General features: G+C 42.0%; 1 protein-coding gene across 1 annotated transcript; it reads right to left on the minus strand.

Annotated features, from left to right (window-relative positions):
• Window positions 1-2717: 2717 nt before the first annotated feature.
• On the minus strand, window positions 2718-7870 carry ccndx (cyclin Dx). Its single transcript, XM_028456158.1, has 4 exons — window positions 7610-7870; window positions 5840-6055; window positions 4571-4882; window positions 2718-2876 (listed from the first exon to the last, which is right to left on the minus strand). The coding sequence occupies exons 1-4, from the start codon at window positions 7868-7870 to the stop codon at window positions 2718-2720; spliced, it is 948 nt and encodes a 315-aa protein (XP_028311959.1).
• Window positions 7871-13623: the final 5753 nt, after the last annotated feature.

The following is a 13623-nucleotide window of genomic DNA, read 5'->3' on the forward strand; positions in this document are numbered from 1 at the left end:
CAACAAAGCAGAGGCCTACAGTGGCCTCCAGTGGCCGGTGGTAAACCCTGCATCCCCCCCAGTCCGTGAAGCTACAAACTGCAATAGGTGAACGGACTCGGTCCTGTACCCAACGGCCCGACTCCGGCTCATAGCGCTTAGGCCGCCTCCTCACGCGGCCTGACAGCAACGGCAAGGAAAGCAAAGGCGGGGATGGAGAAGCGGAGGGCGAGAAGGGCGGGGTGATGGCCGCAGGTACATTGTCACCACCATGCGGTGGAGAGGGGGCATCCGCCGCAGATTCACAAGGCACATCCACCTGTGGGGCGACCCCACGCGGGACCATAGTACCTGGGTGGGCAGGTTGGGGCCCCGGTTCCAAAGACCCTGGTGGCAGTAACATCGCAGCGGGACGCAGACTGGCGCAGGGCGAAGCCGGTGTGAAGGCAAGGAGGAACCTCCGATTGCGCAAGGTCAGGCGCCCCGACCCGTCGACCCTGACACGATACTGATCATGATCCAATGACTCCACAACCACCCCCGACTTGTCCCACAACAACACGGTCTTGGTATAGTAGGACGCCATCCTGCGCGTAGATAGACTCACACACTGGAGACAAGTCCGCTAGCACAGGGTCGTCCACATCAACCCTACCCTCATGCTCGATGAGATACAGGAGGTGGGCGAGGCATGCGTCTGCCGCAGTCTCACACGCAAGGAGAGTCCACGAGATGGCTCCGAGTTCTTGTGCATCCTCCCTGATGGATGCCATAAACACCGACTCCACATCATCGGCAACACTCATCAACCCCAGGGAAGGATCGTCAGGAGAGGTCGAGGGAGGCTGCATCAGCTGCGTGATTACTCTTGCCGGGCAGATGCACAATATCAAAGCGCCATGGGAGAGTACGCTGTTTAAGTCTGAACAGACGGGGTGGTGTGTAGCTCAGTGGGTTGAGCGCCCGCCCCATGTACAGAGGCTATAGTTCCTCACCTGCAGCGGGTCCAGGTTCGATTCCCGGCCTGGGACCCTTTCCTGCGTGTCATTCCCTACTCTCTCCAACCCGAACAGACGTCCGGTCACCAAAGATCTTCACCAGAGGCCTGTGATCAGTGACAACGACGAGGCTGTCACATCCCTGCGTGAAGTATCGAGTCTGCTCAAGGCCCCAGGTGACGGCTAGGACCTCCCCTTCAATGGTTGCGTAGTGTTGCTCCGCCGAAGACAGGAAACGTGAGCCGGCAAGGGTAATCCTCCATCCCCCAAGGCAACAGTCCGGGATGCCGGATGGGCAACTGCAGTGTTGTTGAAGCAGGAAGTAACCAATGCCACGCCTGGACCAGTCAGGGCGACATGCGTTTCTGCATGTCGAAATTCTCAACGCCCTCTCGGATGGCCTCAACAATGGCCCTTTTGGAAACCTGGAAAGCCTCCTCCAGCTCGGGGGACCACGAGAACTTACTACGAGGGCTGAGAAACGGCTTAAAGGGTGCCATTGTGTCGCGCAACTGAGCATAGTTGGCCTCCTGGTTCACAAGCCCAAACCAGCTCCTAATGTCCGTCGTGGAGTCAGGGGTGGGGAAATCACGTATAGCGTCCAAGTACTTGGGAAGCGGCTCGATAGTGGCATCCGAGACTCTGAAACCAGCGAAATCGACAGTCCGCTCCGCAAACTGGAGTTTGTCCGGGTTCAACACAATGCCCGATCTGCCGACACACGTGAGAAAGTCAATAGTTCTCCACCAGTGCTGTTCCAGGTCAGCGTCATAGTGAATAGTGTCATCAACACAGCGTTCTTTACGCTCATAGTCAGAAAGGATGGCATCAAAACGGCGGTTGTAGCCATCCCCCAATGAAAGGAAACCTTGAGGTGCCCTAGTATAGCGCCAGCGTCCGAAGGGCGTGATAAAGGTGGTCAGGTGACGATCAGACTCACGCAGGGGCACACTATGGTAACCAGTGGCCTCTAGTGGCCGGTGGTAAACCCTGCACTTCAAAAAGTACAATGTCATTAAAATAATTATACAGTACAACCACTAGGGGAGAATCGGGAGGAAGGATGTTTACGTTGATTTGTATATAAACTTCTCATCACTGCTATCTTTGCCGTCTTTACACAGTCGGAAATTCCATTTTTCAGTCGTTGTGGCATTTTAATAGATCAAATGAACACAGAAAATGTGCTTTATTTTCCAACATGCTCTTTAACTCTTTATTAAATAAATTAATAAATAAAAGGTGGACAAAAAAATTAAAGCCTGAAAAAACAAAAAGAAAACAGTATTTATTTTGAAATACTTAGAAAAACAGACTCAAAATGAAGTGCAATGCATTTTTAAGATTTGCCCTTGAACATAAATACCAAACAAATTCACATAATCCTCCTTTTGCTTTAGAAAATAGATTACATTTTTTTTAATTCAACACAAAAACACAAATAGCTGTCAGATTGAAATAAATTAACATAAAAAAAACAGTCAACAATTGCACTTAGTAATAAATTAAAGATATAAATATGCATGGCAAAAAGATCAAGTTAAATGAAATAGATACTCAAACATGGCACGTGAAAAAGCATTTTGTTCACAAAATAAATATAGTAAAAATAAATTAACTGCAGCTCATTGGAGTCGTTAGATCTGTGTTTATAGTGTCCAGAGCTTTTTGAGGTCATGGTTTGCATCAGTTTGACTGATGATCTTCTTTGATTGGTCGACACTTGGAATGTTTGAGTGTTCAGAAGTCGACGTCCCTCATGTCTGTGGGCGTCCCGGGTCGCTCGTCCTCGCCCTCCACCTCCTCGCCCTTTTCCAGTGACCCGTGCTGCTGCAGACCTGTGCTGAGCCGCTGTCTGAGGGCCAACTCAATCATCTCACTGTAGCACTGCAGCACAGCCTGGACACACAGCACATACTTCATCACAACAAGTCTACCAACTAAATATAAGAAATAACAACATTCAGTAGTAGTAATAGTACAAAGATGGGCAACAATGGGTGCCACTAAATGTTTTCACATTATCAACATTGATGTTGGCATTTAGAATAATGACCAATCTGAGCATTAACACAGGAAACAACAAAGGGTTTAGTGTATGGTTGTTGTTTTGTAGATTTTCTTTATTGTTTGGTGCATTTTTTTTTCTTCTTCTTTATTGTTTCATGTTTTTATGGAGTCATTTTGTGTTTTTTGGTTGGTTTTGGGCCTGAAGGGTGTCTTCGACTGCAATGCAGTCTTCCCCTCAACCCTTATCCTGACTGATCTCCTCAAAGTACCGCCCTATGAGCTTCTTCTCCTGGATGAACTTAACATGAGACAAGACGTCCGCTGAGAGTTCGATGGCCTGGTTGAACCCATTCTTTCCTCCGTAGGAGATGTGGACCAGCTTCAGAACCTTGGGTCGAACATAGACTGTCTGAGTTCAGTCTTGGAAGTCGTCAGATCCCGCTACTACTGCCCGGAGATGGACCTCATGAGGGGCGTGATTTTGCCTCAGGGACCACAGACAGAAGGAGGACCTTCTCTTCTAAAGGGCAACATTATCCCTTCTCAGGACTGAGGGTAGTCTACCCCGGTGATGTCCAGTGTTCAGTTTTGGAGAGAGAAATGTCTTGGACAATATTATTGTGAAAATAAATAAAATGTAAGGGGAAACAGAGTTATGTTTAATGCTGCAGGTGTAAACTGATATTGTTTATCCATGCTAAAGTTTAATTACAGTGAAATAGTTATAAATGCGTTTGCTTGTTCCTCATAATGTTGGTTTTCGTCTAAAGAGGAGATGTTGTGAGACGTTTGTTCATATGAGGCAACCGTAGCAGCTATAAGGCGTGACGTAATAAGCAATATGGCAGAACGTTTACAGTGTGTGTTTACAGAGCTGCAGCCGTGGAACTGGACAAACCACGCCCCCTACAAAACATGCCCTATCGATTTCCCCCTGAGCCAATAACTGGACACGAACCTTTTCACTAACCTCAACCACTACCGTCTCCACTTTCTGGCAAATTTGGGGAACTTTGCAATACTTACCTTCCTTTTTTACCAACTCTAACTGCTACCACCTCCACTTCCTAGCTTAATTCAAGAAAATTGCTTGCATGCACGCAGTTTGTAGGGGGCGTCGCTTGCACTGTACCCGCGGCTGCATTTGTGTATACGTAGTGTGTTCTGTGTGCTACTGAATAAGCCTTTTCACACTCTGGAATTGCGCATGCGCGACCCGCGCACAATGAGCTAGCTGATTGGTCACTGTTTAAAATCCAGCAAAAACCTGAATTTTTAGCTCATGTGCAGCATTAGCATTAGCAGCCATCTTGGCATTTCTACCTTGGAGACCGATACTACATTTCCGCAATTTTTTTTTTCAAAGAACCAATGTGCTAACAGGGAAAAATGACCTTAATCTTTGTCAGACTCACTGTTTACACCGTTGCTATGGCGAGTTTATCCCTCTTGACCTTTGACCTGAACTGAACCAGAGCGAGAAAAAGGCTTATAAAACAGAGTTACAAGGAACCCGTGTCTGACTCGTCTCATGGCGTTAAAGGTGATTTAAATATGATCTGAATGACTGATGGGGACCTCACCGGGTCTGTCTGACACAGCTCAGCCAGCTTCAGGGTGGTGGGGGCCCTCTGAGGGGGGCCACTACCGCTCAGGCCTCTCAGGGCGCAGTTCAGTGACGCGGCGGCGACCAATGAGGGCGGAGCACCCAGAAAGCGGGAGTCGCAGGAGCACAGGGCGGCCAGCGTGTCGCTGTGCCTCCGCAGGGTGGAGCGAACACCCTCCTCAGAGAGCCGGTCCTCCTCCAGGGACGACAGGAGGTGAGGGAGAAAGTCCTGCGCCGTAACTGCCGCCGTGTCCCAGCGCAGCGCCGCCAGGATCACCCGCTCCATCTCCTGAGGAGGACAAGGACCATGTCACACTAAACTCAAACACGCTTCACCATGGTTTAATCACACATGGCCCCTAGTGGTCAAAAGTTGTCATTACAGTTCATTACAATTACACAAAATGTAATAAAAAAGCTAAACGACTAATAATTACATACAAAATAACAACAAACATGCACAGAATACCAGGAAATGTACAAAATGATGACAAAAATGACTCCAAAGACACACAAAACAACAAGAATATACAGAATGACCAAAAAAAATACAAAATGACAACCCAAAAACACAAGATGACTCCAAAAATACACACACTATACATATAACATGTATAGACAAAAATAGCAGCACTATATACAATAGACAACAATACACTTCTAAAACACAAAATGACAAAAAGTCAAATGACTCATAATTACCTGCAAAACCACAAAAAAATACAAAGAATATTAGAAAATGTCAAACTTTAGGTTGGTTCTTCTGTTGCGCAATTCATCTTCACAATGTTTTTAATTTTGTGCATTTAATCAAAATCATATAAAGATGAGACAAAACGTATTTATTAGTTGGAAAACAGGATGCTGAAAATATGATTATTTGTTACTGTAATGTAGGAAAAAGGGGTGGGACTAATAACTTTATACTTTCACCCACTCCCCTCGGAACACAAAAAGTATATGTATGCAGTAATACAGTATATGTAATTATTGTTTTGTTTTTTTGTGGAGGGAGACGCTATCTGCATCAAATCTTTTGTTTATTGTAAAATTGTTTCTTGTATTATTGCATTTGTTGGAAATAAAACAGTTTATCTATCTATTGTTGTGTGAAGATGCTTACCCAGGGCGCTAAATTGCTTAGGCTTGTATTTACCTTGTATTTAAGGTTCATTAGATGTTTTCTTTTATTTTTAGTGTCACTCCATTACTTAGTTTTAGGTTTAAAAAAGGTTTAAAAACTCACCCGCAGGTTTGAGAGCTGGAAGCTGTAGTCGGCGGCGGCGCAGAGCGTGTCTGCGGTGACGTTTTCACACTCAGTGAGTTTGGAGGCGATGAGGATGCAGCCTGAGGCTAAACAGTACGGAGAGACGGGCAGGGAGAGGGAGGCGGACAGGAACCTGTCCAGGAGGGAGACGGACAACGGGAACACGGCTTCATCACAGCTGCACTCACTGCACACCTGGAATAAGACAGGAGCACACACAGGGAGTCAGCATCACAGGTTGCTAGGAGACGCAGCATCACCAAGAGGCCATAAAGTAGGCCTATGCTTTTATTTTGAAGGTGTGGGCCATGTACTTGTTTTGTTTTGGATTAATTTATGCAAAATAGGAAAAAAAAACCTCAATATTTCAAGGTTCCCCTTGTTCTGGATCAGAGACGGTTATTTAGTGCGAGACTCCTCAGCACACTTTTAATCTGTGTTGTAAATGTCATACTAATGTTCCCAAGAAATACATGATGTATACTATATGGGGACATTTTTTAAGTATGCACAATGGGCACACTAGTCATACTCAACCGTCCCATGATGCATTGCGAGCAAAACTTAAAATGGTCCTGGGACCAGCTTCAAACTAAAAGTCAAACATCCTCTTTTCAAAACAAAAGTATTTTTTCTTCTTCTAGGGCTCTTGTTTTGAAGTTAACAGGAAGTTTAGTCAGTAGCACTATGGAGGGTCTCTGAAAATCTCAGAAATGTGGGAATAAAATGTGTCTACGTGAGTTTTATGGTTAAAATAATCACATGTTAATATTCTACTTGGTCACTTTCTCACTTCAAAAGTTTTCAGAACTTTCAAAGTAAAGGTGGAGAATCAACAGAGATATTTAGCCTCAGTGTGATTCAGGTTTTTGTTGTTCTAGGTTCTAAATGCATCTTGGGAAACTTGGTTGTATACTTCAGTGGGAACGCTCACCATCCTAATCATACTTATAGTAGATAGTATATACTCATTGAGTTTGTAATACGCCATTTGACATTCCGAAAAGATTTTATTTGACATTAACATATGTTTTCTTTTTCTTTTGTCACCATAATGTGATATTCTGGATTATCTCAGATGTGAACCACTCTATGTCTTAACTCAATACTTCAAGGTTCTCCTTGTTCTGTATCAGAGACGGTTATTTGAAGTAAAGCAGAGCACTAAACAACGTTATTTGGCTTATTTTTCACTGCCATCTCGTGACACGGAGGCTCTATTGTCTGTAGACGATCTACAGCAGGGGCGAAAAACTCCTTTTAGTTCAAGGGCCAAATATGGACCAGTTTGAGCTTAAATGGACCACAGATCTTCTGATGAAATGCAAGTAATTTCAACATTATTGTGCCCTAGTTTACCCTTCTACGTATACATGAAATATGTAAAAAAAAAAGACAATATCCAAGCAATAAGTGATAAATATCAGTCTCAACAGGATCTTTACTTTAAATTTTCTTGATTTTGTGACCAATTTCTATTTAACTAAGGTAAATATTGTGTTATAATTTGAGGAAAATTAAAGGTTTTGTATGAATTTTGAGTTTTTTAACAGTTTAACATTAAAATTGATTTCAATCATGAGATAAAAGCACCTGGAAAACTGTGAGCACCTGTAAATATTGCTGAGTTTAATTTACACAATGATTTATGATTTCTCTGTCATTTTTACTTTCTCCTTCAGGCCAAATTTGATGCTCTAACGGGCCATATTTGGCCCCCCGGCCATGAGTTTGACAGCTTGGTCTCACCTCCATGGCCCACTTGGCCAGCTCCTCCCGTCTCTCCGGTTCCCTCTGGATCAGCGTGATGTAGAGCACGGAGGGCATGTACCTCTCCTCCATGTGCAGCAGCCTCTGGATCACCCTGTGCCCGGACACCGTGGGGTCCCAGGGAGCCCGCAGCTGAGCCGGGCCCCTGACGCAGCCCTGGGCTCCAACCTGTCCGTCCTGGCTCCGCTCGTCCTCGACCTCCTCGCACCACAGAGACACACACGCACTCCTGTCCGCCATCCTCCTTAGTAGCCCCCCCACTGAGATCAGTCCTCCTGGGGTGCGCCCCTCATCTTTATAACCAGCCTAAAGTGAGGGAAGGAGGGGCAGAGAGGGCGTGGCCTCTCGTGAGTGACGTGAACTAGTGAGACGTAGGACAATAAAAGTTGGTGTGACAATTGTTCCAACAGGTGGGTGAGAGGGTGAAAGAAAAAAAAGGGGGGGGTGCACGGGAGCAGACAAGAGAGGGTGTGGCCCTCAGGGACCGAGCGACAGCTTGTTTTCGACAGTGAAAGAGAGAAGGGAGGTAAAAGAGAGAGAGAGAGAGAGAGAGAGAGAGCAGAGAAAAGGTCAATGACAATGGGTAAGTAGGACAAAAGGAGGGGGGGTCAGTGGGGGGGGGACGTTTGTTTACGCCGAGAACTCCAGAAGAAACATGACAAACGCCTGAACCATGACAACTCAACACTCCTGAGGGATGCACCTTCACCTGTAGCTGCAGCTGTAGATTACCTCCACCAGACAGTGGGACTTAAAGCTGCAGGAGACACATTTTTTTTTTAATATATAAAGCAACTGTAGTTTTACTGTTAACACTATTATTGACATTTATTGCAAACGTTTGGTGCATTGCATTGTGGGATCTGGAGTAGACTAGGGTTTCTCAACTTTGGGGTCAGGACTCACCAGATGCCTTCAAAAAACTAATTACATTAAACTTTACCATTTTTTAATTTATTTCCATCACTTTGTTTTGCCATATTTTTGCTTCTTTTAATGCATTTTTGCTTCATCCCATTTCTCCATCATATTTTAATGCATTTTCTGCACATTTTTTTCCCACTTTACAGACATTTTCAGCATTTTTAAACCCTTTAACTCACTTTTCCACCTAATGTCACATATGTTGACCATTTATTGTCACTTTTAACCTCTTTTCACCATATTTCGTGCTTATTTTTTGCCAATTTAACCACATTCACGATTTGTCAAGCCCATTATTATTATTTCCAGTTTAAACTACATTACAAGTCTAACGGGAACAAACGAGAACAAAAATGGAGTCAAGCCAATCACTGTCCTCCTCGTCTGGTGAAGAAACACAAGAAATCACAGTAAGAATGAAGGAAAAACTAAAAATGCACTGAAATTTTGGTCAAATGAAAATTTTCGATCAAAAGCCATAAATGCCCTTTTTCTTTCATTCTTGACTTTTATTCACCGAAACAGGAAGTTGTCACGTCGACACAAGAAGTGATGCACTCTGCATTATTATATATATGTCCTATATTTTTAATTGATTTATTCTTTGAAGCATTAATATTAATTTATACATTTGCAATGTTTTAATTTTATTGATTAGTACACATTCAGAGACATAAATGATAATAATTTGCATAATAATTTATTTATTATTATGTTTCGGTTTTTGGCCTTGATTTTCTCATTTTCGCTTTTCGGTTTTGGACAAGAACTTTCATTCCAGTACATCCCTAATAAAAACACTTCTATACAGACTCCACATCTCACAATGCAATGCGTGAAACCTTTCCAACCACATCGATAAGAGATTAAAAGAAACACTCGAGCAGCAATTTAAACCTTTGTAATATATTTTTTTTCTTTTGAGAAAATTATCTTGGATTTATTGATTACACTGTGTCTTTATTTGATAAAAATGTATCATTTCCAGAAGCTTAAATCAATGATTTTAGTAGAAAAACATGCTCATAGAACTCACGTGACCTTTAATCAGTTGAACATATGATTTGTAACACCTCGTGTCTGCTCGGTGCTGAGTCTCATTGTCAAAGCACTCCTCGTCTTCCTCCTCTTCATCTGCTGCTGGTGTTTAAAGAGCACTGAGTGCAGCAGACAGTGGATTTAGACCCGGGTCAATGAGCCGTTTGGTCTCCCTTTACAAATCAGTGTCAGACAGCAGCCCCTGGCCTTCTGCCTGCTGCCAGATCCTCACACATACACACGGTCAGACACACTTTACCCACAATCCCCTGGGACCCTGTGCACTGGGAAATACAGATTGTATGTGACACAGTCATTACAGGTGGCTTTTCACGCATGCAGCGCTTCAATGGCAGCTCGAGTTGCAAATGGGAGTTAAATGGTCGACATGGAGCGTCTCAACGTGGCTTCATTTCAGCTCAGCATCAATAATTCATACGCAGCTCAACAAAGAACAGGGTTTACCCCCTTTTTTTCTTTTTTTAAACCAACAATGACACAGATTCAGCATTTACACAACTTATAAACACAGATTTGGACAAAAAAAATGGTTGAATTCTAGTAATTTTTTGTTTGTTTAACCTTTACAGTATTTTTTAGGCGGGGCTACTGGACCCAAAACGCTCTCACTTTGTTCTTGTTGTTGTTGTTGTTGTTGTTGTGAACACTAGTTAAAATCACTACTCCTCTGTTATTGGTGAATGGATCAGGCTGAAATTTGGTAGCTATAATCTATGGATGTGTACGCGTCGACACTAGAAGCTCGATTTTCAACCCAGGGGGGCCCCAAATGGCCCCAAAAGAAAAACAAACAAAAGTCAATTTCTCATCAAGTCAAATATTACGACGGTTGGTGGTACCGAATCATTGGTAAATATAATATAATAAATGGGGCCCCTTACCTTGTACGTGTCACAGGGGCGCCCCGGGCCCCATTTTTCCAATAACTAATCCTCTGTTAGTTCTCGTTAGATCGGAATGCAGTTTGGTATGAATACTGACACTCTGGGCTCTTTTTTTGTAAATGTGGCCCAGGGGGTCCACACCCCTTTTCCGGTAATTTCCAAAATTTTGGGAACATAGTTGTGTGATATATCGTCTCAATTCAACGTAGATTACGATTATGCCTCGCACAATTCCATTAGGGGCCAGAGGGGCCCGCCCCCTTTTTTCCAAAAGTTTCATTGGAGTTGTTTTCTCATTTATTTGTGAGTCAAATATTATGACGGTTGGTGGTACAGAAACACTGACACATACCAATATATGAATAGGGCCCATTACTCCGTATGTACCACGGGGGCACCAGGGGGCCCCATTTTTTAACTCGTGGAACCGAGTCATTTGACTGAATTCCCGGGAACGTGGTACATGCTATTTGGCACAGAGACGTTATATGTAGTTCATCCGAACTTGTTTTAAAAGTTTTTAAATTTACTTTTAACAAGATATAAAACAAAAAAAATTAGAAATAACTCAAAAATTTTTCAGAATCTTGCAATTTCCTTCAAATTATTTTACAAAATGTACGCAATTATTATTAATTTTTTTAAATGGCACAGAATCAAGGACATTTAAAAAAAACTGCTTGAATATTCTAGTTTCTATATCAATTATAGTCAGAAGTACAAACTAAGGTACATTATTGTGAAATTGCTGGTTTCCCCACATGAAATCTGTGGCCCACTTGGTCCATATTTGGCCCCTGAACGACCCCTGGTTTAGGTGAACCCTGTTTAGTGTAAAAGAAGACGGGGTTTAGTTTAATTTACTCTTTGAAGATAAGGATGGAAAATCTTGGATAAATAAGTGCTGCTGACAATCGACTCGTGAGTTAATTCTCTCATTTCTGAACAAACGTCTGATTAAAATCTGAAAGCCGAGGCCGATTAGGAGCCAGATCATCTTCCGGAGGCTCAGTGGTGATAATCCTCCAGCGTTAATGGGAGAAAATGGGTTTTAAAGCAGTGGACGAGGCGTCGGCCAATAGGACGGGCTTTGAAAGCAGATTGCGTTCGTGTGAGGTCAGGTCACATCTATGGCCTGTTTAAGGCCCCTGTTAAATTCATACATCGCAGCTGTTTTCAAACTAACACGAACGGGGCCAAAGGAGGCGTGTCGGGGGTCCTGAGAAGGAGGCGTGGCTGCTCCACCCCTCATTTTCCAGCTCATTTCCCGGGAATGAGGAACAGAGGTTCCATTTTCCACTCCAGCCATTCACCAGCTCACAGACACCTGCTGGTCATTGTGGGGGGGGGTGGGGTGGGGGTGGGGGGGGGAAGCTAGTTCACTAGTTAGAGTTAGAGTTTGGTAGAGGTGTAATACAAGTAAAACGTAGCTGAGTTCATTAGCATTCAAAGTCAAAGTTTTATGTCTTTCTGTTTGATTTCAGTGCAGGTGAACTGTGTGTGAAGTTTGCATGTTCTCCCTATGCGTTCCAAAAAGATTGTAAAGCAGACATAGGCAACTGGAGGCCCGGGGGCCAGATTCGGCCCTCGGTCTAATTTAATGCGGCCCCCAAAGTAAATGTACAAAATGACATTAAAGTATACAAAAACAAGAGCAAGAAGACATAAAAAACACAAAGAATTACAACACTGCAGTTAAATACATGAAAAGACAAGAGAAAAACACAGAAAATACGACAAAAATGCACAACATGACAACAGTGACACAAAAAAATCACTCAGAAATATTTACAGAATTACAGAAAATGACAACAAAAGTACACCAAAAGACTAGAAAAACACAAAAAATGACTCTGCAAACCCACAGTACGAACAAACAAGCAAAACGACAATAGAAATACACAAAAAATTACTCCAAAAAATGCAAAATGACAAATACACAATAGGACTAAAAAAAAAACATATTTTACAGGAAAAATACACAAAAGGACAACAGAAATGCACAAAATGCCTCACAATGAGTAAAACAACAACAAACATACACAGAATGACAAAATAACAAAGAAAACTCTTTGTTTTTTTTCCTGTATTAATGCTCAGATCGCTCATTATTCTAAATGCTGACATGAATGTTGATCATGTGACCTTCCAATCAAACAAACACATTGTTGTGGCCCCGCTGTGATAAAAGTTCCATATCTCTATTGTAAAGCAAAATAAGTTATTTTCAAAATAAATTAAACCAGGATAAGTTTAAATCGAGTTTATACAGAGATGTGATACAACAATTATTAATCAACACTTTACGATGTATTATACTGTAGTTCCTTGTTTATCAGCCTGGGAGCAAATACAGTATCTCCCCATATTTATTAATATAGTATTAAGTTTTCATTTAGATAAAGTTAAAAGTTTATTTCTAATTGTACAACAGTTTCACGAGTGCTGATATATATATATATATATATATATATATATATATATATAATACAAATCTTGCCACGGTTCCCTTACAGTAAACATCTCATGTATAAATTGAAAAAGGAATAAACCAAATCCTGCACTTCATATATTTATCTGTATAAAATAAAAGGTTTCTCATTTTTCATTTTAAAACAACACCAGTGCATTCAATTCAAACTAAAAACAAATGCTCAGGCTCTAAGTTCACTGTAGATACATTTATAAACTCTCAAACTTAGCATTTGATGCTGTTATAGCGCGGTGCATTAGAGGTGCATTAGAGGTGAAAGTAACAGATTACAATTACTCACGTTACTGTAATTGAGTTGCTTTTATAGGAATTTTATTTCTAAATCAATCATTTTACTTGTACTTCAGTACGTTTTAAAACAAGTAAAGTAATTTCTTACATTTCTACATCCAACCGTAATTTTTTTGTTTTAAAATGATTAAGACATTGTGGAACTACAAAAAATAAAATGACCAGACAAAAATCAAATGCATCACATTATAGCTGACCAATCAGATTAAACGTATGCAGTTATTTTGAACAGTCCCATGTCCTGACATGAAAATAAGATGAAAAGTGTTTTGATTCATTTTATAATAACTTAACTGACCTATTTACTTTTTAAATTCTCTTACTATATATATATATATTTT

This window comes from Gouania willdenowi, chromosome 8, assembly GCF_900634775.1.
Source record: "Gouania willdenowi chromosome 8, fGouWil2.1, whole genome shotgun sequence".
Classification (NCBI taxonomy): domain Eukaryota; kingdom Metazoa; phylum Chordata; class Actinopteri; order Blenniiformes; family Gobiesocidae; genus Gouania; species Gouania willdenowi.

What these genes read in the sequence shown, in the direction of transcription:
- ccndx (XM_028456158.1), bottom strand. Translation starts at nt 7,870, where the DNA reads ATGGCGGACAGGAGTGCGTGTGTGTCTCTGTGGTGCGAGGAGGTCGAG. An exon ending in TCCAGCTCTCAAACCTGCGG is followed by an intron (nt 4,883 to 5,839) that starts GTGAGTTTTTAA and finishes TGTCCTCCTCAG; the next exon opens with GAGATGGAGCGGGTGATCCT. An exon ending in AGCTGTGTCAGACAGACCCG is followed by an intron (nt 2,877 to 4,570) that starts GTGAGGTCCCCA and finishes CTGTGTGTCCAG; the next exon opens with GCTGTGCTGCAGTGCTACAG.